Source organism: Mercenaria mercenaria, chromosome 6, assembly GCF_021730395.1.
Source record: "Mercenaria mercenaria strain notata chromosome 6, MADL_Memer_1, whole genome shotgun sequence".
In the NCBI taxonomy this organism is placed as follows: Eukaryota; Metazoa; Mollusca; class Bivalvia; order Venerida; family Veneridae; genus Mercenaria; species Mercenaria mercenaria.
In genome coordinates this window covers 54,141,797-54,168,626 of record NC_069366.1, presented here as the reverse complement: position 1 = coordinate 54,168,626, position 26,830 = coordinate 54,141,797, and the positions used below count along the sequence as shown (strand labels likewise).

General features: G+C 35.5%; 1 protein-coding gene across 5 annotated transcripts in view; it reads left to right on the top strand.

Annotated features, from left to right (window-relative positions):
* LOC123548857 (teashirt homolog 2-like) overlaps positions 1–26,830 on the top strand; it is a 150,553-nt gene that overhangs the window by 107,065 nt on the left and 16,658 nt on the right. The window contains exon 1 of one of the 5 annotated variants that reach the window (XM_045336452.2): positions 21,372–21,541. The exons of 3 other annotated variants lie outside the window; for them this stretch is intronic. Coding sequence is in view for 1 of the 2 variants with exons in the window: in XM_045336451.2 (XP_045192386.2) it covers positions 21,996–22,029 (34 nt within the window). In the remaining variant the exon portion in view is untranslated. Of the gene's footprint in view, positions 1–21,371; positions 21,542–21,907; positions 22,030–26,830 lie in introns of those variants that run through there. One more of the 5 variants, XM_045336451.2, reaches the window with a different exon arrangement.

The window sequence follows — 26,830 nt, the reverse complement described above, 5'->3', positions numbered from 1 at the left end:
TGCCCCTTTTTAACTTAGAATTTTTGGTTAGAATTTTTGATAAAGTCAAATATCTCTGTTACTATCAAAGCTTTTGACTCGAAACTTAAAATACTTGTTTACCATCAAAGTCTACACCAGCAGAAACAATCCCCATAACTCTGTTTGAATTTTGACAGAATTATGTCCCTTTTTAACTTGGATTTTTTTTCTTTTTAACTTGGATTATTTTTTTGTTAAAATTTTTGTTAAAGTCAAATATCTCTGTTACTATTAAAACTTTTGACTTGAAACACAAAATAGTTATTTACTATCAAAGTCTACACCAGGAGATACAAATTCTCATAACTCTGGTTTGAATTTTGACAGAGTTATGCCCCTTTTTAACTTGGATTTTTTTTTTTACTGGCAAAGCTCTAATTCAGAGTCAAGCACTGAGAAAAGTCGAGCGCGCTGTCTTACGGACAGCTCTTGTTAGGGTGGTTGTTTGACAAAAATTATACGCACGTGTGTATTGTGCATAACGGTAGTTAGCCCTTGGTACCAGACTGGGAATCAGGAGGTCAAAGGTTGGTTTTGACCTTGGACAAGGGGCATGTTTTTCCTTAGGATTTGACAGAAATGATGATATGTCTTCCATTTGTGTTTTATGTTTGAAAATTGAAAGTTAGTTGTAGACAACAAAATAATAAATATTATCCAAGAACACCCAGTGTCCTGATCTGACCTGATCACCAGCCAACTTGTTTTGATATCTTTTGAAACTCTTAGCATGGCACAATAATAGCAATTAAAAAAGTAGTTCTCATGAAAAGAAGTTGCCCAATACATATATGAACAGTAAGCACTTAGGGTGTTTAAATCTATACATTTTGTGATTTTTTTGCCTTTAGAGTTCATTTGGGGATATCACAGATTAAAAAAAAATTAATATTTATTTAAACAATTACTCCATTTTAGGGCAACGTAACCATCCAAAAGGTCCTCTAGCAAGATCTGGAATGCAGCCATGGTAGCAAAATAGAAAGTAGATAAAAGACTTTGATATGTGTCATGGCACCAGAACCATAGTTGAAAGTTTTAATTTGGCTGAGAAATTATAGACCAGGCCTATAATATGTGAGAAAACTTTCAAAGTTGATTGTTAAATTTGGATTCGAACCAATCTTTGCATTGACTGAAAATCCTCCTGGCATACCGAAATACCACTTAAACATGCGCCAGATCCGTGTTTAACCAGGACATTGAGCTTAGCTCTTCTTTGTTCAACATACCAATATAAAGCTGACAAAAAAAATACAATCAAAGGGAGGCTACTGATCCGTCTTATTTAAGGATATTTTTTCTGTTGCTGGTGGCACTTCAAATGTTTATTACTGCTACAAGATACACAATTAAATCTTGTATTCATCTGTTCTGTCTTCAAGTGGACAGTTTTAAATCCCGGTAATTATATACTCCCTTGGATGAGTGACTTAACCCGCCCATATTTGATTAAAATAGGAAGAGTGGTCATTTTACGGCAGTTTCAGTCCATCTCTCATAGCCCCAGATCGTAAACAAATGGTTTTAAGGTGCAAAAATGATAGACAATTGTTGCCGCTGTTTTATTTTCGAATCAAGAAGCTTGGTTGATTTACATATGGAACAGGGTAATTGTACGTCTCTTAGGAGTAGTAGACAATTATTTTGCATACAATAGGTATTTAGGTGCCGTAAGATAATGTTTTATTGTCTTTAAGTGAGCTAATGTCATTGCAACTGTCAGCGGGTTGTTGATTTGAAGAATGAATGCGGTAATGGCCAAAAGTCATGAAAACTTGCAGAGATAATCAATAGAATATTTGTAATTTTGAAAAAAAAAAAACCAGTGACAGCTGCGTGTTTTTGTAACAATGTTTGCCATAAAATGCAATTTTGTGAAACGATTTAATGCCGAGCGGTGATTGTCATTTACAAAAAAAAAAAGAGAATTGTTGATTCTTGTTAGTGTAAATATAAGCTTGTTGAATCTATAAATTATTCTTCAGTATTTGTTTAATTTCAGCATTTTTTTCCCATCGAGAACAATAGTATTTTATTTAGACAATAATGGGCAATTAAATCTCGAAGTATTCTTATGACATTTCAGATAAATTAAAAAAAAGGCAGCAGCTGACTCCTCTATTAAAATAATTGTTATACAGTCTCTTTATTACTTTCTGTGAGAGACATTTCACTCAGGGCTTCAACTGGAAGCAACCATGTTGTTGAAATCTTTTCATCACTGTTACAAGATAGTAATTACACACTTTGGCAGCCTCTATGTCATCGCTAGTTTGTTTTGAGAAAGTTCAAACTGAAATGTTTTGTTTCCAAATGAAATTTGACACAGTCTGGTAACAGGTTATTTTTAACATATTTTGACAATTTCACGACCAGTGAGTGACAGCTGCGGCTACTGGAAATGTTGTATGCCGAAAAGGGCACCTGGTTTTCTCAGAAGCTTTAAAGGTTATGTTGTATATGTTTAATGTGAGTTCTTACACTTTTCTCATAACAGGAGTAAACCAGTTTCAAATTCTTTTTAATTTACTGTACTTGTTTAAAAATGATGCAAGAATTTGTCCCAGTTGAGAGAGGTCCTAGCTTAGGTCATGGTTGTTGTCTTAGAGAGCAATTTGGTTTCTCGAAAGGGACCTGAATTAGCTTTCTTCAGTAACTCACTTAGCAAGAATTAACTTACCTTTACAAGTCTTCAAGAAGCTTGACTAAAACTGAATTGTATAAGATTGCATATTTTCTAGTTTGAGTTTCACTGTCTTGCAGTTCAAAAATCACAACAAAAAAAGCTTGTTTATTCAAACACATGTATAAATATTTAAAAAAAGAGAGGCAAAAGTGGCAATGAAATAGCAAATATCAAGAACGCTGAAAGAATTGGTGTTCAGTTTCAAAGCCTTTTGCCATGGTTTCTGCAGTCAGTAAGTTGTGATGCCTGTCCAACACTACTGTCTTGCTTTGCTCAAGATTTATCATATGATTTTTTTTATTATGCCCCAACTTTGAGGGCGGGGGGGGGGGGGGCATATAGATTTGCTCTTGTCCATCCGTCCTTCCGAGAATGTTGTGTCGCGCCTAGCTCCAAAAATATTTGACGTAGAGTCACAAAACTTTACAGGAATGTTGGTCAGCATGTGTAGTTGTGCACCTGGGGTTTCGCGTCCGGATTCATTCAGTCATGTAGAAGTTATGGCCCCTGACTTTGTAAAAATTGGTCATTTTAGTGTTATGTCGCGCCTAGCTCCAAAAGTATATGACATAGAGTCACAAAACTTTACAGGAATGTTGGTCAGCATGTGTAGTTGTGCACCTGGGGTTTGGCGTCCGGATTCATCCAGTCGTGTAGGAGTTATGGCCCCTGAGTTAGTAAAAAATTGGTCATTTTAATGTTGTGTCGCACATAGCTCCAAAAGTATTTGACCTAGAGTCACCAAAGTTTACAGGAATGCTGGTCAGCATGTGCAGTTGTGCACCTGGGGTTTCATGTCCGGATTCATTCAGTCTTATAGGACTTATAGCCCCTGACTTAGTTAAAAATTGGTCATTTTAATGTTGTGTCGTGCGTAGCTCCAAAAGTATTTGACCTAGAGTCACCAAAGTTTACTGGAATGTTGGTCAGCATGTACAGTTGTGCACCTAGGGTTTCGCGTCCGGATTCATTCAGTCGTTTAGGAGTTATGGCCCCTGGCCTGGGAAAAAATTGTCATTTTAATGTCATGTAGTGGGGGCATTTGTGTCCCATGGACACATTTCTAGTTTTTTATTATTAGTCCCCTACTGGTTGAAAACCAGTTTTGGGGACTATAGGAATGCTCTTTTACGTCATTCCGTCCGTCCGCAATTTCGTGTCCGGTCCATAACTCTGTTATCCATGAAGGAATTTTAATATTACTTGGCACAAATGTTCCCCATGATGAGACGACGTGTCATGCGCAAAACCCGGACCCCTAGCTCAAAGGTCAAGGTCACAATAGGAGGTCAAATGTCAACAGGGCTTTTTTCCTGTCCCGTCCACAACTCTCCCATCCTTGAAGTGATTTTAGTATTACTTGGCACAAATGTTCCCCATGATGAGATGATGTGTCATGCACAAACCCCGGACCCCTAGCTCAAAGATCAAGGTCATAATTGGAGGTCAAAGGTCAACAGGGCTTTTTTCCTGTCCGGTCCATAACTCTCCCATCCATGAAGAGATTTTAATATTACTTGGCACAAATGTTCCCCATGAGGAGACGACGTGTCATGCGCAAAACCTGGACCCCTAGCTTAAAGGTCAAGGTCACAATTGGAGGTCAAAGGTCAACAAGGCTTTTTTTCCTGTCCGGTCCATAACTCTCCAATCTATGAAGGGATTTTAATATTACTTGGCACAAATGTACCTCATAATAAGACGATGTGTCATGCACAACTTTCAGACCCCTAGCTCAAAGGTCAAGGTCACACTTAGCAGTCAAATGTTAACATAGCATGAACAGGGTCTGTTTCGTGTCCGGTCCATAACTCTGACATTCATTAAGGGATTTTAATATCACTTAGCACAAATGTTCCCCATGATGAGACGACGTGTCATGCGCAAATCCCGGACCCCTAGCTCAAAGGTCAAGGTCACAATTGGGGGTCAAAGGTCAACAGAGTTTTTTTCCTGTCCCGTCCATAACTCTGCCATCCATGAAGGGATTTTAATATTACTTGGCACAAATGTTTCCCATGATGAGACGACGTGTCATGCGCAACACCCAGTACCCTAGCTTAAAGGTCAAGGTCACACTTTGAGATCAAAGGTCAAGAGGATTTTTTTTCCTGTCCGGTCTATAACTTTGTCATGCAAAGCAGGATTTAGATATCAGTTGGCACAAATATTCCCCTGGATGAGACAACATGTCATGCGCAAGAACCAGGTCCCTAGGTCTAAGGTCAAGGTCATATTTAGAGGTCAAAGGTCAAATTCAAGAATGACTTTGTACGGAACATTTCTTCTTCATGCATGGAGGGATTTTGATGTAACTTGGACCAAATGTTCACCACCATGAGGCACCCTTGTTTTTAGAATTACGTCCCTTTGTTGTTACTATAAATAGATTTTATTGTAACTTTTTTATTACTGGCGGTAGAGAAAAATCGAGACCACTTTTCTGTGGTACAGCATGCATGTTACATCCAATTTTTAGGTGTATTTTGACCTATCTCTACCTGGTAAACAGTTTCTTGTGGACTTATATTATTATTATTATTTTTTTTTTTTTTTTTTTTTTTAAAGATTAATTTCCCTTTGTTGTTACTATAAATAACTTACATGATAACATTTTTATAATCAGCCAAAAAAAATCAATATGAAAACAACTGTGGGTTTTTATATATGCACATTTTAATCCAAGTGTGTTGTTATAATGTTATAACATATTGTATATGTAGTGCAATATTGTTTATACATCATTGACAGATATCAGTTCATTATGTTATACTGCAGTGGAAAAAATTAGGTGCCTTCCAGTAGGGGACTTTGTATTGCATGGCAATACTTCATTCACTTGTTTCATATAATATATGCTGAAAAAGCAATGACAGTTTCTGTCCATATTTCTGTGATGAAATTTCTATCAAAATATGTATTTAATATGTCAGAGTCAGAATATGATGTCTAAGTCACTTTCGCTGGCTGAAAACAGGAGATTGCAGGTTAATATGTCTGGATATTGTTGTACAGTTTGCATATTTCTCGCAACTTCCTCCCTAAATGTTCTATAAGAAGAAATAATGTGCAGCTTATTAGTGCAGTACTGTTGTAAACTGTTACAGAACAGAAGGAAATACAACTGTATCGCCCTTTAGTAGATGACAGTATGCTGTTATATATTTGTTAGCATGTATTTAATTTTATGAAGAGCAAATTAGAAATGGAATTGAAGGGACAATAATTATATTAATTAGGTTTTTAGAAATATTAATAATTATATCATTTTCAATGCTGACAAATTCAACTGTCATTTAATTGTTTCTATGTTGTCTGGCAGGTGATAAAGAGGTTGATATTTCAAAATGTATACATGTAGGAAACTCATATTTTGTTGCTTTAGTACAATAAACTGTTATATTGCATAATGTTAATTAAAGGCATTCTCTAAAGTTTCTGTATATGAGATGGGCAAAATTTTTCCCATTAACAGACTTTCTTCAAACTTTGGATATTGAAGGACAATCATCTAAGAAACAAAAATATGCAATAAAAGTCAGAGGTCGCTAGTACTTAAAAAAGTTACCTGCCCTTGAAAACAGCATTTTTGTATGGCGCCAAATATAGTAGGTTGACATGACGTCAATGCGTAACCATGTTTGAAAACTGTTAAAACATGAAAAGTTGAACGTCCCGCGGAATAAGTTAGGAGTGCATTGACTTCTAGTGAATTTCTACACGCCTAATAATCTATACAGTGTGTGCGAATTTAATTGTAACATCGTTCTGTAACATCATTTTGTTTCTAAACTGTATTCTATCAAATGCAGTAGCACTCTTTATCAACGCCTGTATGGCACCTAATAATACATCAGTGTGTTGTCAAACTTTCTTCGACACCTGTATGGCATCTACTAATACATCAGTGTGTTGTCAAACTTTCATCGATGCCTGTATGGTGCCTATTAATACATCAATAATCACAGTGTTGTCAAACTTCCATCGACGCCTGTTTGGCATCTTCTAATACATCACTGTGTTGTCAAACTTCCATCGACGCCTGTATGGCGTCTACTTATACATCAGTGTGTTGTCAAACTTTCATCGACGCCTGTATGGCATCTACTAATACATCACTGTATTGTCAAACTTCCATCGACGCCTGTATGGCGTCTACTAATACATCAGTGTGTTGTCAAACTTTCAACGATGCCTGTATGACGCCTAATAATACATCAATCATCACAGTGTTGTCAAACTTTCATTGACACCTGTGTGGCGCCTCCTAATACATCAATATGTTGTCAAACTTTCATCGACACCTGTATGGTGCCTAATAATACATCAGTGTATTGTCAAACTTTCATCGACGCCTGTATGGTGCCTAATAATACATCAGTGTGTTGTCAAACTTTCATCGATGCCTGTATGGCGTCTAATATTATTATACATCAGTATGTTGTCAAACATTCATCGACGCCTGTATGGTGCCTAATAATACATCAGTGTGTTGTCAAACTTTCATCGATGCCTGTATGGCGCCTAATATTATTATACATCAATGTGTTATCAAACTTTCATGTTTTAAAGGAAATGTGCATGGATTTTTCACACCAGAATGTTGGTGAAATTTCCATTACATACTATTGCATACTTAATGCTGGTTTCATTTCCATTATTCAGATATAATTGCAGTTTCTGTTATGTTGTTAAAATGGAAATGGTACTGATATTAAATCGTTTTAAATTCATAAGGGAAGATATCTAGAAATATAAATAATTATATGTTTTACAATACTGATATATTAAATTATCATTTGATTCTTTCCATGCAATCTGGAGGATAACAAAGGTTGATATGTATACATGTAGGAAGTCCATTTATCATCAGCTTAACATTTTGCACTTAAATTTCTATCACTGAAAAACTGTTGGTTTTATTCCTGTTAGGCCACACAAAGTTTAAAACATGTTCATTAAAAATTATGTGACGAGTGAAAAATGAATTTAAAGATTTGTATTAGCAGGAGCATGGAAGAACTATATTTTTCTTGTCTTGGCTCCTATTTGACTACAGAAAATAACTTAAATAGAAAATATAACCCTTTTTTACGTTAACAAGGATTTACCACGGTCGTTGATTTAGGACTTGAATAGTTACTGTAAAACATAAAATGAATTATTAAAACTCTGTAAAAAAATATCAGTGACAAAATTATCTGAAACAGAGTCACTGTTAAGGACTGAAATGAAGATAAACATGCATTTTGTATTAGCCCAATCGGTCAGAGAACAATTTGCATACTATGCATTCCATACCTCAGCCATTTTCATTTACTTAATGCCAGCAAATAGTGGCATGCAATTCATACCAACAAAATGTAGATTAATGTTATCAAATTAATTTGTCAATTTATTCAGCCATATTTCGGTGATATCAATCTGAATTTGGTAACAACTAACTTGGCAAAACATCCTTGGAAAATGATGTAAACTGTATAAGGGGAAATAACTATAGCCAACTACACATCATATGTATCAGGATACATTTCTAGTTGTGTGTATGTAGTATGTTTTTATTGTGAATTTTTAGACAATTGGGGTTTGGAATTATGATCATTTTGTACACTGTAACAATCTATAAAAAAAAAAAGGTATCACAGCAACAAATTTTAACCTTTTTTTTTTCAATTGTGCCGGCACGGAGGAAATTTTTGTGTGTGTGTGAACACAAGTATGATTTTACAAACGTTGCATAGTAGAAGTATAGTTAATCTTCAGTAGCATATTTATTGCCAGTTTAATTTACTTGTAATACAGCTGTGAGGATTTTAATTTCTGAATATCAAGTTGATGAACCCCGTGTACTGATTTACATCAAAAACATATGCAAAAGGAATAAGTGTGCCCTTTTCTATAGCTAATTTGTTTAAGGCTGAATGGAATGAGCTAATTTTGAATCCTTTAGTTCACTTAATTTTTTTCTTATTTTGTCAGTTGAAAATGGAGACTAGTAATTTTGAAATATGTACCACTTAAATGAAGATATATGAGTTTGGGAGATTTTGTAGTTCTAAGAGCATTACTTACCCATCATACATCATCCGGTATAATTGTGATGAATGTAAACAAGCAGACAGATAGACAAAGATTATTGCTGATTTTTTTTACCAAAATGGCAGAACTAAATAATATTGATATGTTATGTTTTTAAGCCATCATAATCATCATTACAAATTCAAGAGCTAGCCATAAAAATATTTATGAAACAGTATGATGAATAGTGTCTGGTACTTTAAATACTGCAGTATTTGAAAGGACAATATATTTCAGGTACAGCGATTACTTAACTCTTCAGAATCATTATACTTATGGTTGCTCTGCACATTTGAAACAAGTATTATTCTAAACTGCAGAATTTTTTTTAACCATGTTTTCATTGCACCATTGTATCCGAAGGAAATTCAGCCAAAAAAAAAAGAGATAAGGTTGTGTGCTTGATTTTTTTTATTTGACCAATTTGAAAATATATCCAAATATCAATCAGAGTCCTTACATTGCTGCTTATATATTCTATGTTATCATTTTGATTGTTTTTGCATTAAAACCAGTCCTGTTTGTTGTCAAAATTAACCTAAGGAAAGACAGTAGTGCTGACCATTTAACACTTCAGGTAGTGGACCCATAATGACTGTTGGTAAATTTTGGCATTATCCGTTTCTTTACCGAAAGCCATATGTGGGGTGAGCTACATTTACGTCCGAAGAATGCCAAACTGCATAACTAGAGTATGTAATCATATGGAAATTGCCAAGTGACAATACTTCTTCTTGTCGTTCGCAACCAAGTGACAATACAGGTCCACTACCTTAAGACATGGGATATAGATTTCTGGCAACATTAATGCTACCCGAAAAATAGCTACCATGCATTTTTCAACGTTTTCTGGATAAATGAAGTTACTGCATCCCTTCTGGTTAATCAAATGTGCAGAACTACCTTAAAGCTACAGTCACACATATGGATATGTCCTTGCGTTGAGGTACAGTGCGGATGGGATTGGTCGGTGGGGGGCTGACACGGATAAGTACGGAGCAGTACGTCTTAGTATAGGAAAAATGGTGAGAAAAGGGGAACAAACAAAACAATACAGGACGTGAATAAGTACAGATAGGTACGACGTACTAAGTTGAACAACATTTTACTATGCCTGGCAACTTGCCCAGTGCATGGACCGGTCTGCAGTGACCTACATTGAACTATGCTTAAGTACGGGCAGCCTTGGATAATAAACTACGTTCAGCTACGGCAAGGTACGTTTCAGTATGGATAACTACATTTTAATACGTTTAATTAACTATGGATGAATAAGTTTCAACCAAGTTGGACTAAAGTCACGCTCAAATGGCTATGGATTGCTCAAACTTTTATGCATGTTCAAAAGTTGGAGAAACTTGCAAATTTGGGATTAGTCTTGAATACGTTTTGACCAAGTATTTGTACGGATTGATACGAATAACTACTTTGAGGTACGGCTCAGGTCATCTAGCTCAGGTACGGATCGATACGGATTACTATGTTTCTATCCGTGGGTAGAGCCTAGACGTAGCTATCCACGCCGTATGTGTGACTGGGGTTTAAGGAAAAAGGTGACCAATACATCAACTTTGCAAATCCTTACAGTATGACTTAACTTTAGCATAAAGTTAAATCTAACCACTGTTATTTCGATTACTTAACAAATTCAAAGGAAAAATAGATTTAAAGCAATAATGATCTAAACAATAAACGAGATTGCTTTGAAGTCTTAGTGTAGAGATATTTTAATTTTTTTTTAATTTGCATGGAATGAATTGAATCATAATTTAAGAACTGATTTCTGAAATCAAATTATTGTTAGTCACTCTATTCTTTAGACTGATAAAAATGTTGTTCTTTCCCAAACCAAAATACAAGCATGCGGCAAGCTTGTGAGAAGTTTGCCATAAGCTTGCGCAAGCTTACAGCAATCTTAAAAAGATTGCAGCTATGTAATATAATGCTTGCGGATGCTCGCATAGAAATTAAGTTTGCGGAGAAGTCTTTCTTCGCAAGCTTGCAGCGAGCATCCTGCGATCTTAATACTATTTAAGGTTGCGACTAAGCTTGCGATAGAAATTAAGTTTGCAGATAAGTCTTGCTTTGCAAGCTTGCAGCGGGCATCCTGCGATCTTAAGACTATTTAAGATTGCAAGATTGCGACTAGCTTGCGATCCTGTAACCTTTTTAAAACTCTTTTAGTTCACTGATAGATATAAAAGGGAGGTAATATGTTAAACCATTAAAATTAAACTTTTTATGTAAAAATAAGTTGTTTTAAAAAAATATTGACCCTGACTGTTAAATCTTCATCTACTTAGCACTAAAAATATTGTTTTATGAAAGTGTGAAAGTTTTACAAACTGTGCAGTTTGTCAAATTGAAGGAAGTATATAATTAAAATTTTAGACTTTTACATTATTAAAACTGTCTCACAAACCTAAGTAAGGTTTAGGAAGATAGTATAGCTTGTAAGCTTGCAGGCAACCTTGATATGATTACAAGGTTGCAGGAGGCAAATGATTTTGTCTACACCCATAGAAGTGTGTTTAAGCTTGCAAGATTGCACAAGCTTGCAATCTTGTTATGATTGTGTAAGTTTGCAAGATTGCACAAGCTTGCAATTTTATTATGATTGTGCAAACTTGCAAGGTCACAATTAAGATTGCTAGGGTTCCAATCGCAAGCATGCGCAACCTTACAAGCTTGCAAGATCTTAAATAGGTTGCTGGAAGCACGCAAATTAGTTTGCGCAAGCTTAAATTATGGTTGCGATGGTTCCAATCGCAATCTTGCTGCATGCTTGTTAAGATTGCAACTGCAATCTTGCTGCGACCTTAATGCAAGCTTAATTAAGCTCGCCATTTTGGTTTGGGTTGACTTAATCATTTTTTGGACAGACTGTAATGAAAGTGTGATTCATAATTATTATCTAATCATGCCATAATGTTTTGAAAGCAAAAAATGATATGTCATTAAAATATTTACTTTGCTTTGATGTTTACCCATTTCCTCCTTAGCGTAAGAAACATTTCTGGTATGAAATCGTCAGATTGTTAGGGCAGTATTCTCCTGTCATTTTGATTAATAAAGTCTTATTGACAGAGTTTCATCAACCATGGTACATTTAAAAATCTGAAATATGATACACTGCAACTGTACAATACAGCACATTTTCGTACTTTTGTGTATTTGTAATTTATGTGCATCAAAATAATAGTAGACTCATTAAATGAAATTTATATTTCATGCAAATGGGCTCATAATTTGTCAAATGTTTTCATACAAAACACCTTTTTTTGACATAAATTTTGCTGGTAACATCTTTGTATTTTAATTACTTTAATTTAATGTGATTTTTGCACCTCATTACCGTAATATTTATATTGTACACACCAGCCAAATAGTCTGTTGTACGCAGTTGAACAGAACTTTAGAGTAAGGTACTGTAGGTATACGTATTGTACATGTTAAAATTTACATATTATGTAATAATAGATATATTCTGAAAATGTATTACTAAAATTCTTAAACTAGAACTAACAGTCATAAATAAAAAAAAAAAAGAAAACAAGTGGAACATCTGACTACCGTACCCATATAAAACAAATTGTCTAAAGGTCAGACTTCGGGATCAGTGACAAGTAAATAAGTACGTAAATATACTAATTTCAAGTCATGTCACAGTGCACACTCTCCTCGTGCAGTGACCTGTAAAATGCATGACAATATCTTTCATGACAACATGACCTCAGATATAGAAAGTCAAAGTATTACAACCTAAAAAAATGCTCCACCTTTGTTTTTATGCCCCCACTTTGGGGGGTGGGGGGGAGCATATAGATTTGCCCTTGTCCGTCCGTCCGAGAATGTTGTGTCGCACCTAGCTCCAAAAGTATTTGACTTAGAGTCACAAAACTTTACAGGAATGTTGGTCAGCATGTGTAGTTGTGCACCTGGGGTTTCGCGTCCAGATTCATTCAGTTGTGTAGGAGTTATGGCCCCTGACTTAGTTAAAAATTGGTCATTTTAGTGTTGTGTCGCGCCTAGCTCCAAAAGTATTTGATGTAGAGTCACAAAACTTTACAGGAATGTTGGTCAGCATGTGTAGTTGAGCACCTTGGGTCTTGCGTCCGGATTCATTCAGTCTTGTAGGAGTTATGGCCCCTGACTTAGTTAAAAATTGGTCGTTTTAATGTTGTGTCGCGCCTAGCTCCGGAAGTATTTGACCTAGAGTCACCAAAGTTTACAGGAATGTTGGTCAGCATGTGCAGTTGTGCACCTGGGGTTTCCCGTCCAGATTCATTCAGTCATGTAGGAGTTATGGCCCCTGACTTAGTTAAAAATTGGTCATTTTAATGTTGTGTGGCGCGTAGCTCAAGTATTTGACTTAGAGTCACCAAAGTTTACAGGAATGTTGGTCAGCATGTGCAGTTGTGCACCTGGGGTTTCACGTCCGGATTCATTCAGTATTGTAGGAGTTAATTGGCCCCTGACCTAGGAAAAAATTTGTGTCCTTTGTTATGTAGTGGGGGCATCTGTGTCCTATGGACACATTTCTAGTTTTATCATAAATAACTTCCTTTGAATGGGCACAGTGTTCCTTTAACTGTCCACAGAAAATAACTGTAAACATTGACATGTTTGTTAAAGGAATATTTTGCATTTTGTTACTGACTATTTGATGTTCTTGTTTCATAAGTGTTATTTAGCTAGTGATGATTTCGAAGCTGTTTGAGTTCAAGGATAAGATTATAAGACTTAGTGTCCGCGCAAATTTGCTAAGTTTACAGTACTTTACTCACTCAAGTTCAAAGTATAAATAAAGCTTGCCAGCAATTAGCTTATAATTACACCCAATTCCTCAAGACAGAGAAGTTACAAAAAAAAATGAATAATATATGTTGATATTTAAGTATGTATTAAAGACAGGTTTAACCTGTCTCAGCGGTATAGGGTTATAAGGACAGTGATAAATCGGAGTTTAATTGTATTGAACAGAAGTGAGAGTTTATTTTCCACGTTTCTGTAATTATGTCTTGTCTACTGTTTTATAGGAAGGAAAAATTAATTCTTGAAAAATTAATTACACCTACTTATTTTAGTTCAAATGTCGCAAAAGCTTACTGCTTACTGTAGGTCGAGTAGTAGATACGATCAATGTTTTTATTTTTGCTAAAATTTGGAAATTACCCGAACCAAAATACAAGCATGTGGCAAGCTTGTGAGAAGTTTGCCATAAGCTTGCGCAAGCTTATGCAATCTTAAAAAGATTGCAGTTATGTAATACATGTATAATGCTTGCAGATGCTCGCATAGAAATTAAGTTTGCGGATAAGTCTTGCTTTGCAAGCTTGCAGCGGGCATCCTGCGATCTTAATACTATTTAAGATTGGGACTAGCTTGTGATCCTGTAACCTTTTTAAAACTCTGTTAGTTCACTGATACGTATAAAAGGGAGGTAATACATTTAACCAATTATTAATTTTTTTTGTCTTGTCAAAATATGTTGTTGTTTTTTTTAGTATTGTCCCTGATTTTTAAGTCTTTATCTACTGATCACAACAAATATTGTTTCATTTAAAGTGTGAAAGTTTTATAAACTGCAGCTTGTCAAATTAAGGAAGTACATACATAATTAAATTTTGAGACTCTTGTCTCACAAACCTAAATAAGGTTGAGGAAGATAATAAGTGTTGCAAGCTTGCACGATCATAACAAGGTTTAGAGGGACTAACAAGTGTCTTTTTGTCCACACTCATATAAGTGTGCATAAGCTTGCAAGATTGCGCAATCTTGCAATCTTGTTATGATTGTGTAAGCTTGCAAGATTGCGCATGCTTGCAATCTTGTTGTGATTGTGCAAACTTGCAAGATTGTGCAAATCTTGTTATGATTGTGTAAGTTTGTAATCTTGTTATGATTGTGTAAGCTTGCAATCTTGTTATGATTGTGCAAACTTGCAAGATTGCGCAAGCTTGCAATCTTGTTATGATTGTGTAAGCTTGCAAGATTGCGCAGCTTGCAATCTTGTTATGATTGTGCCAACTTGCAATCTTGTTATTAAGCTTGCAGGATTGCGCAGCTTGCAATCTTGTTATGATTGTGCAAACTTGAAAGGCTGCAAGCTTCAATAATGGTTGCGATGGTTCCAATCGCAATCTTGCTGCACGCTAAAACAAGCTTGCCGCACACTTGTTAAGATTGCAACTGCAATCTTGCTGCGACCTTAATTTTTTTTTTCTTGGATACATTTCCAATTATAACTATTAAATGTGTGATGTAAAATCAGTCTAGATGTCTCCCGCATATTTATAAGAACACCACTTTTCTCTGTAATACATATCTCATTGTCTGTAATTTGTATGATTTGTAAGTAACAAAACTTCCAAGAGAAAAGATTCTTTTAGAAGTAAAGCTGCACATCCCGATAATTTTGCTTCCATATTTGAGATAAAATATTTTGAGTAGGGGCAATTTTTATGAGTAGGGTAGCAGGAGGGGAAACAAAGAATAGTTATTTTTTTCCCCCTGTAGATATGCCTGCTAACCATGGAATTGCTATTAAATATTTATGCCTGGGCAAAAATTACCTTGACTACAGTATTGGACCCAGATAAAGCCTGGGCAAAAATTACCATGACTACAGCATTGGACCCAGATAAAGCCTGGGCAAAAATTACCTTGACTGCAGTATTGGACCCAGATAAAGCCTGGGCAAAATTACCTTGACTACAGTATTGGACCCAGATAAAGCCTGGGCAAAAAATACCTTGACTACAGTATTAGACCCAGATAAAGCCTGGGTGGAAATTCCTCAGTCTACAGTATTGAACCAACAGTTTTGTATGAGGTGATGGAGCTCTTGAATCTTTGACTTCTGGGTTGAGAAGCTGTCATGTTAAATCTTGTTACAATTTTATTTTTGTGCTCATTAATCTTATCTTACTTAAGTTTTTCTTAAAATGGGCAAAATTCAAATAAGAAGTTCAAGTAACACTTTCTTGCATGTCATAAAATTGTTACTGGTTTACTTAACCTTCTAGACTTTCCATGGCTGTAATTTTTTTTTCTGATATCATATAAGTCTGTCTTTGTACATAAACTTGTATTGATCATTCCCTTTCCAATTGTCTTATAATCAAATCTCATAAGGATTGATGGCATCAAAGTATGTGGTAATGTCAGGACCATAAAATATATGTGGACACATTGATACTTTGATTTGTATGGCTTTTGTCCATTATAGACAATGATTTATGTCAGTTTCGGAGAGATTGAAATGAGTAAAACATCCAATATACAGGGTAATAAGTCAAAACAAGGTTTTCATTACTTGTTTTGAGAGATATCACTCAAGATGTTATCACCCTGTGGTACTTTAAAACAGGCAAGGAATGTTGACACACACATTTTAATAAAAAATGGGAAGGAAGTTCATATTGAAGGAGTATGGTAAACAGGGTCATAAATTATGTAACAAGAGGTTTGGAATGTATCAAAATATGCTCACCTGATGTCCGAATTGATTAGACACCTCATAAGGGGTATGTGATATAATGATATAGAAATAGGAAACAGTATCGTACCAACTTAGAATTGTCAACCTCATGTCTAAAGCTGAACATATATGAGCCACGCCATGAGAAAACCAACATAGTGTGTTTGCGACCAGCATGGATCCAGACCAGCCTGCGCATCCACGCAGTCTGGCCAGGATCCATGCTGTTCACTTTCAAAGCCTATTGCAATTAGAGAAAGTGTTAGCGAACAGCATGGATCCTGGCCAGACTGCGCGGATGTGCAGGCTGGTCTTGATCCAGTTGCTGGTCGCAAACCCACTATGTTGGTTTTCTCATGGCGCAGCTTATATAGTTAACTCTTTGACTTAGAATTGTTAACCTGATGTCTAAGTCTGAACATTATATAGTTAACGCCTTGGACCAAGAATTGTTAATCTGAAGAATAAGTTTGAACTTTTGTAGTTATATAACGCCTCGGACCAAGAATTGTTTACCTGATGTCTTAAAGTCTGAACACTATATAGTTAAGGCCTCGGACCCAAAGAATTAGTCTGAACTTTTGTAGTTATAACGCCTTGGACTTAATGACTGAACCTGAATATTATGTATTATTATAACTAAATTTAAAATTTCTTGTTGATAAAGCATCAGAGATCAGTTTCCATGTAAAACATGGTAAATTTGATAATAACAGTCTCTTTTACTATATAAATTAAAGTTGCTTGCTCTGCAGGTAGGCAAGTAAGTAAGTGCAACTATTGTAGATCATTGCGGAAGTATTTTGCGTAATTCATTATTTTGTTGGTTTCATATTTTCTGTCAGTCTGTTTGTAAAGCGGCATGGTTTTTACTTGCATTTTGTCTTGTAGTTAGCATTGCTGCGACGTTCATGGAATGCAAGATGCATTTAGCGATTGGCAAAAACTGCACGAGTCTGAGTGTTTAATAGTTCTATTTAAGTGTGGCGCATATGACAATGTTGTGATTTGTGAATGATATTTTATGTCTGAGGGGGGAAAATCTCTCACCAATTAGTGTAGAATTGATGATGATTATTGTTTGATTTATTTTATACATGATAAATGGAGTATTGTCCCCAACCATTGAACACATCCATTATTTCTGCGGTAATCTCTCATGCACAATAATTTGTCTTCATTTCGTTAACTGTCAGTCTCCCTGTTGTAACTCTTCATCTTGATTTTTCGATTCCAGAGTTTGGAGAAAAAAAATGTTTTAACAGGAAGTTGTAACACAGGCTTGAAAATGAAATAATATCGGAGATAATAGTCTGGGTATGCGACATTCTTGTATCTGTTTTAAACCATGATGTACTTTTATGAAGTGTTAAAGATGTTCATCAATAAGTAATGGACTTAACCCTTACCCTGCTAAATTTCTGTAATGAACTGGTCCATCTTCCAATTTGGGCAGTACCATTTATCATTTGAAGGGGTGTTTACTAAAAATTTACTGACTGAATAGCGAACAGTGCAGACCATGATTAGTCTGCACGGATATGCAGGCTGATCTTGGTCTGCACTGGTCGCAAAGGCAGAATCACTTGCCGCCAGCAAGCTAAGGGTTAAAAGTCAAATTTTTGGTTATCCAGAATTAGTTATCAAAAGTTTAATGTTTGTTTGACTGGACTATGCACCATGATTGTCAAAGTTAATTCATCTTTTTAAAATTCATGCTTTGTGTTTGTTACCTCCCCTTAAATGAATTTTCAGTAAATGGTTGCTCTTCAGGATATATATATATAATTATGACATAACAGTTCAGAACTTTTTAGAGTGTTAGCAATTGAAATATAGGTTTTGTCGTTTATAACACATACTTTAACAACCCAGAGTCTATTTTCACAAAAGATCATTGGACATAAAAGGAAAATCTTACATTTCCAAACACAGCAGTCTCAGGATCTGTCTTCTTCCACAGGCACCAGTATCGGACCTGGGACAAAAATATGTTTGTTTTCATCCTAAATGAGTTAAAAATAAAAAATATGTAGTGAAATATGAGCCCCCTTCAAAATATACATAATGTCTACTGAAGGCCAGAATCTCGAGAATCGAGCCTGCGAGCAATGGGTTCACTTCCCGGGCCGTTGTGAAATAAATTCTCTAGACAATTAAACAAACTACCTATCAATATTTCACGTGTACATTTAGCTACAAAATGAGACCGACCCCAAGTCTCTAGCCCTTCCTGTTCATGAAATATCTATCAGAAAACGAGTGCCTATCTGTTGAAAGTTCCAGGTAGATAGAAATGTGGCACAACGGAACGGTACGTTATCACGGACTAAAAGATGTTTGTCAGCCTAGCAAGGGTCGAATTCATTTGACATTAATAACAAGTATTACTAAATATGCAAATTATGGCCACTCACCACCGTCAGTATTATCTGCTACACGCGATATTTACTTTTTTATTTTTCCGTCGGTCTTTCAATTGTATTATCCGCCATTGAAATCGATACGATAATATCAGAGTAATTTTGTGCGAAACGATGCGGTTCTGTCGGAGGTGTGTCGCTATTGGCCAATCAGAAATTGCGTTTAAAAATACCTTACGAATTCTGTTCAATGGCGTAGCATTCAATTGAAAGACCGTGGAAAAATTTGAAACGCCAATATCGCGTGTTTGATATGCTACTGACGATTGTGAGTGGCCCTAGTTTATGTATTTATTTATACTATTTAGTATTTTTTATTTAATTTGACCCTTGCTTGGCTGACAAACATATTTTAGTCCGTGATTTCGTACCGTTTCGTTGTGCCACATTTCTGTCTACCTGGAACTTGCAGCAGAAAGGCACTCGTTTTCTGATAGATATTTCATGAATGGGTAGGGCTAGAGACTTGGGGTCGGTCTCATTTTGTAGCTAAATGTACACGTGAAATGGTGATAGGTAGTTTGTTTAATTATCTAGAGAAATTATTTCACAACGGCCCGGGAAGTGAACCCATTGCTCGCAGGCTCGATTCTCGAGATTCTGGCCTTCAGTAGACATATGTATATTTTGAAGGGGGCTCATATTTCACTACATATTTTTCATTTTTAACTCATTTAGGATGAAAACAAACATATTTTTGTCCCAGGTCCGATACTGCTGCCTGTGTCTTCTTCTTGTTTGAAACAGTTATGTTTGCTTTATTTTAAACAGCAAAGGTAATTCTGTGAAGTACAAAATTCCAAAATGAAAATTCTCTAGAGGGGTGTTAAATCAATTGCATAGTGGGAAGATAGTTGGGATCCAAATTGAAATCATCAGGAACATTATAACCATAAAAAAATTCAGGTTTAGGAATTCGAGGTAAATTTATTTCACATTATGGATTCTGGATGTATTTCCATCCTTGCATAATGCAATAGAGTTTTAGTGTTTCTGTTCTCCTGTGTGATTGCCAGAGTCTGTCTGTCACCCTGGTTCTCCTGTGTGATTGCCAGTCTGTCATGCTGGTTCTCTTGTGTGATTGCCAGTCCGTCTGTCACGCTGGTTCTCCTGTGTGATTGCCAGTCTGTCTATCACGCTGGTTCTCCTGTGTGATTGCCAGTCTGGCTGTCACGCTGGTTCTCCTGTGTGATTGCCAGTCTGTCTGTCATGCTGGTTCTCCTGTGTGATTGCCAGTCTGTCTATCACGCTGGTTCTCCTGTGTAATTGCCAGTCTGTCTATCACGCTGGTTCTCCTGTGTGATTGCCAGTCAGTCTATCATGCTGGTTCTCTTGTGTGATTGCCAGTCTGTCTATCACACTGGTTCTCCAGTGTGATTGCCAGTTTGTCTGTCACATTGGTTCTGTCACATGTACTGGTTCTCCTGTGTGATTGCCAGTCTGTCTTATCACGCTGGTTCTCCTGTGTGATTGCCAGTCTGTCTGTCACATTGGTTCTGTCACACATACTGGTTTTCCTGTGTGATTGCCAGTCTGTCTGTTACACTGGTTCTCCTGTGTGATTGCCAGTCTGTCTGTCACATTGGTTCTGTCACACTGGTTCTCCTGTGTGATTGCCAGTCTGTCTGTCACATTGGTTCTGTCACACGTACTGGTTCTCCTGTGTGATTACCAGTCTGTCTGTCACACTAGTTCTCCTGTGTGATTGCCAGTCTGTCTGTTACATTGGTTCTGTCACGCTGGTTCTCCTGTGTGATTGCCAGTCTGTCTGTCACACTGGTTCTCCTGTGTGATTGCCAGTCTGTCTGTCACACTAGTTCTCCTGTGTGATTGCCAGTCTGTCTGTTACATTGGTTCTGTCACGCTGGTTCTCCTGTGTGATTGCCAGTCTGTCTGTCACGCTGGTTCTCCTGTGTGATTGCCAGTCTGTCTGTCACACTAGTTCTCCTGTGTGATTGCCAGTCTGTCTGTTACATTGGTTCTGTCACGCTGGTTCTCCTGTGTGATTGCCAGTCTGTCTGTCACACTGGTTCTCCTGTGTGATTGCCAGTCTGTCTGTCACAAAGTTTGTCTAATTTACTGTTCCTAACTTCTTGTAAATTTCAGATCAGTCTAGAACAATGCTTCTTTGAAATATCTTTTCAAAAATATATTCAAATATATATGCAGTGCCAGTATACTGGATTGTAGGAGTAAATATTAATTTTTACACAGTTACTGGCTTACTGCCCTTTGGAATTTTTTTACAATTATTATACAGTATAAAATTTTGCTGATTTCATATTTGTTGCTGGATGAGTTGTCAGTGTTATTTGTTGAACACAGTGTGATGTTTTTGACTAACTTTGTTTGGGTGTTGAAGGAATTGACGTTTTATACTTGCCTGGCATGAGTAAGTTGTCAGAATGCAGCTAGAGTTCATTTTTTTCTGTTCTTTAAAAATAATAATGTTATATATTATATAAGTATTTAAGTTAATTATCAGTTTAGTTTAAAACATTTTAAAGTTTATTCCATGAATGTTAGAATGTCTCTTTCTGAAAAAAAAAGCACTTTTGCAATAAAACAGGTTTTTGCACTGGTAACTACGGTACTGTTTTAAACTATGGTATCATATCGGTATTGGTGATTAAATTGACAGTGTTTAGTAGCAATTGTAGGATCATTGTCATTTTCGTTCTTCCTTTAGAGGTGTCGCCGCAGTTTCTAAATACTCGATACTAGTGATAGTATAATGGTGGTACGGTTATCATTAGGGGATTTCGTTTAAGTGAAAATGTGTTCGTTGCTTTAATATTCCATAAAGAGAATATTGGAATTTTAAGAAAATTGCCTTACTGCACCCGCGTGAGTATTTAAAATTTTGTAAAATTTTTTTTTAAAGAAATTTGTTACAAAAGTAATATTACAGTATTTGATATTATTGTGCATTATAGTTATGTACATGTATGCATGTATTTAATAGAAATTTGAATGGAATATGTTTAGTTTTAATTGTAAATTGAAAATATGATTTTGACTTGCATATGTTAGTACACTGAGATTTTAATTAAATGTTTTGGCATTGCCGCACTGTATATAATGAATCTGCGTATGTTTTTTTCCTGTTCTTAATGTGACAGTTCATCAAGGAAGCAACTTTGTAAGTAGGTCTTGAATTTTGTATAAAATATAATTTCCTGAGAACTTGATGTCAGAACAAAATGGCTTTTACCAGATACGACAGTGTTGTGTTCAACCCTCGGAAAAAACATCTGTCTTTTTCACAGTGTTTTAGTTGACGCTTTAGTATATTCTTGGAATGACACTGGAAAACGGGAGGGTTTTACTAAATGGTAATAGCAGATTCACAGACTTGTATTTAGTTTGACATGATATGAATTGCTTTTGATTTTTTTGCAATACGAGTGCTGAGCGCAAAACTATTGTATCTTGTTCTTTATTTATATACAGTTGCAATAGTTTCGCGCTCAGCCCACGAATATAGATTCGAATTATATAAGAACGCTATTAAAAATTGGTGTACAATAAATGTATGCTAAAAATTTGGGTTACAAAAACACGCAATTTTTATATTTTACAAAATTTCAGTTTGACTAAAAATATATGTAATCAGGTAGGATGATTGTTTAAGCCTCATTTGATTACTGTACATGTACTGTTGTTTGGACTTAATGTTGGTATAAGTATGGTACTTTAATTAATTTGGGGAAAAAAAATCGTTATCTAAATAGATCAAAGGTATTTCAAGGTTGTGTCTGTTTTGAACAAATTAGTCCTTTTATCATTTGATATTCTGTCAAAATCACGATAATGATTGATAAGTTTGCAATACTGGTATCAAATATCTCGTTTCCAAATAGTGAAGTAATTAATTATGACTGATAGATTTTGATGGGCCAAATCGGTATAATTGTTTTTTTTGAACAATGAATAGGTTTTAATGAATTTATTTATTTAATTACATTCAGTCATATTCAGCTAATCACCCCAAGGGTATTATGTTTGTATTTTATTGTGTTTCAGATGTTTCTAATATTAATATTGATAGTTACTCGGGTATGAATATAATACTGATGACCGATATTTTTAATTGCTGGTTAATTAGTGGACTTGTTTACTCACTTCAGAAATTTACAATTTGAAAATTTAATATTCTTTTATGGTGATCAGAGTAGGGTAGGTAAAGAAAAGAAGATCTTTTGTAAACAAACTGTAAAATCATTTAATTTCGTGGGCATGTAATTTCGTGGATTTGACCAAAATGGTTATTTAGTGGGCCTGTTGAAATTTTGAACATAAAATGAATGGAAATTTTGCTAGTTTGTTGGGATTTATTTTAATGGATTATAATCTCAACCACAAAATCCACGAAAAAAAAGTCCGTCCACAGATATTAATGATTTTACCTTATTATGAGAGACCACGTGTTAAAAGACCACATTTTTATTTCATAAGAACTGTGGTCTTAAAAAGATGCGACTCCAATGTTTTACTTATGTAAATTATTCTACCAGCAGAGAATACCACATAATGATTTAAGGTGAAATCAGGATAATTCCTGGAAAGAATTCACCCTGCAGGTGCATTGTATGAAAACTATTTTAAATTAAAATAATTAAAATACAAGGTTTTCATCACATAAAAAGACCAGCATAGAATTTGAGGATTTGGTGTGAGGAGATATAGACGATATTTCTTAAGTGTCTTTTCATATTGAATTTATTAAACAAATTGAATAAAATAGTAAAATGCGAGGCTCTGCTTATCAATTTTATTCAACAAGTTTCTTTTTAGCTTTTCCTGTCGAAACATCAAAAAATTCTACTTTCTTTAACTATTATAAACAAGTCAATTTGACCAACGTCTCCTATCCTATAAACGACAACAACGTTGATGTCAAAGCCTTATTACACTAGTGTTTTATGTAATGGCTTTATTACACTCCGGCAATATATAATGTGATAAAAAAAAATTTATAGCAAAATATTTTACAAGATACCAGCATAACTTGTAGAGAAATGTGACAATTAGATGGTAACACCAAACCATGACAAAGACCTACCCAGTGCATTTTGAAACACCTATCCTGTACTCTGCTGGTTTTCTCCAATGCTAGCTGAGGTAGTCCATGACTTGATCAGAGGCCACTGGCTCAAAAAGTTACCGGTATTCTAAGTTAAAGCCCTGCTCCGCGGCTATTCAAATTCTATTGTGTGTATGCAACCCATGATTACAATAGGTAACAGTTAATGGCCACGCGCCACACTTAAGCACGCAAAACCACAGGTGTTTTATAAAGAATTTTATGTAAAATATACTCTATTTTGACAGGCGTCACTGTTCATAGTCAGGATTTTCATGCTTTTTCAGTGACAATTTAAGGTTAAAAGGTAGGACTGGAGCAGGTCTTTAACCCTTACCCTACTAAATTTCTAGAATGAACTTGTCCATCTTTTCAATTTGGACAGTACCATTAACTGCTAAAAGGGGAGCTGTAACCAAACTGAGGATACTGACTGAATGTCGAACAGTGCAAAAGTATAATCACTTGCCGCCAGCAGGCTAAGGGTTAAGATTTGAGCTAAAGGTAAGGTATGACTGAGATGCCCTCATAAAGTTATTGTTACTTAACCCTTAGATGATTCTGCCTTTGCGACCAGTGCAGACCAAGATCAGCCTGCACATCCGTGCAGTCTGATCATGGTCTGCACTGTTCGCTATTCAGTCAGTAAATTTTCAGTGAAAACCCCTTTGAATAATAAGTGGTACTGTCCAAATTGAAAGATGGACCAGTCCATTATAGAAATATAGCAGGGTAAGGGTAAAGTATTGTTAGTTAGTTATGATATTGTTAAGTTATGGAACATGACTTTCAACCTGCTGCACATGTACCACCTGATCACCAGCTTGACAGCATGGAAAAGTTGTTCAAATGAAATGAATTTTATCTGTTGCCAGAGGTAAAGTGCCCTTAGCCTTAAATTAGTATCAGCATTGGGCAATACCATTTATTATTCCAAGGGGTGTTAAAGGTTAAATTAGTATCAGCATTTCATCAGACTGTTTTTCCAGATGAAATAAAAAAAACAAACAGCTGCTTGATATTTATTCTGCAATGACTTCTATCATTTTAGAGTGGTCCATTTATAGCTTTACAGGTGGTTTTGACCTTTCAACTTAAACTCTAAACTTATGGCCATATGTGCCAAGTTTTGTATGGAATGTCCAGTATTCTCCTTAGGCATCCATAGAAAGAACTATGATATATAACAATGCTGTACAAAGACAACTTTTCAACTGTATCAACATTTTCTATATCACATTTAAGGATCTTGCCGCAAGGTACCCTGTCTGTACACAGGAATCACTGTACCGATAAGGGGAAGTAACAGTTTTATTTCATTTTGCAATGAAAAGATCTTTCATAACCTAGAAAAACATTAAAGTGGAGGAGCTTTTCACCCTTACTTACCAGGAATTTTAAGTGTTGTAATAAGTCTTTCGAAGAAATGTCTGCTGCGAATACCTTATAAGTACCTTTTCTGGACATCTTGAACATTGTAAGTCTTAAGGTAGTTCAAGATAGTGGCCCCAGTCTTGCTCTCTTAAGTGTGCAGATGCAGCGCACTTTAATCACTAAAATATAATAGTTTTTTGAAAAATCATTTTCTCTTTTATTTTGTCTGTTATACACTTTTAAGAGGTTGAATTGTATTATTTGATTAAAAACGTGGTACAAATGATGAGACACTTTCGGTCTTCTGTTACATTTTAGAAATATTTCATCTAGAAATGTCAGTAATTTTATGATTTATAATGTTCTACAATATAATTGGTGTGAATTATATATCTAGAATATGGCTTTTGATCAACAGTTTGATAACGCTTCATTAAAATCTTGGAAAGTTTGATTTAATCAAAATGCGAGAAGTTTTGTGGCATATTTACAACTGAAAAATGAATAGATTTGAAATCATAACAGCTTCTAAAATGTCACATTTCTTAACTGTCTGTAACTCTTGGAGTTGCAGTGTAATCAAGTGCTTTTTTCTAGCTAGAGACTAAGCATATTAAAGTATATTTTTGTGCCCCCAAAAAATGTTTTTGGAGTGGGTGGGGCCAGGTACTTTGATTTGCCTTTTTGCCATATGACATGTACATCCACATGGCCATCCGTCCTAATTTGTGTTGTGCTGATCTCAAAATGTTTCACACTTAGTCATGAAACACAGTAGGAATGTTATTCAGTGTTTGGGATTTCACTCAGTCTGACTAGATTTATGCCCCTTGCCTTTGTAAAAAATGTGCATAAAGGGCCAAAACATTTGCAGATCTCAAAAAGTATTTGATTTGGATTCTGAAACATTTTAGGAATAGTATTTCATCATGTACATTTGTGCATGGGATTTCACTCTGCCAGACAAAGAGTTATTGCCCTTGACTTTGTCAAAAATATGCAGAAAGGGCCTAAAAGATTGTATGGCACAAATCTCATAAAGTATTTAAGCTAGAGTCATTTAGTAGTATAGAAATATCATTTACCATGTGAAGTGTGCAGCTGGATTTTTGTTCTGGATTTCACTCAGTTAAATCAGAGTCGTGGCCCTTGACTTAGTCAGGAATATGCATAAGGAACCAAAAAGTTTTTGCAGCTTGTATCTCAAAGAGGATTTGACCTAGAGTCATGAAACATTGTAGGAATTTTATTCAGAATATGAAGTTGTGCACCTGCGATTTTGTTTGGGATATCATTCAGCCTGTGCACCTGGGGTTTTGTTTGGGACATCATTCAGCCAGACAAGAGTTATGGCCCTTGATTTAGTCTAAAATATACATGAAAGACCTACATGATTGTGTCATACAGATTTCCCTGAATTATCATAGGAGTGTCATTTAGCATGAGAAGTTGTTTCACTAAGCCAGACAAAGAGTTATAGCCCTTGACTTAGTCAAGAATGTGTGTAAAGGGCCTAAAAGTTTGTGTCACACAAATTTCAAAAAGGATTTAACCTAGTATATTATTTGACACAGGAAGTTTTGCACTTTGGGTTTTTTGTTTGGGATTTCACTCAGCAACACCAGAGTTATTTCCTTGATTTAGTCAGAAATACATATACAAGAGACTTACAGTCA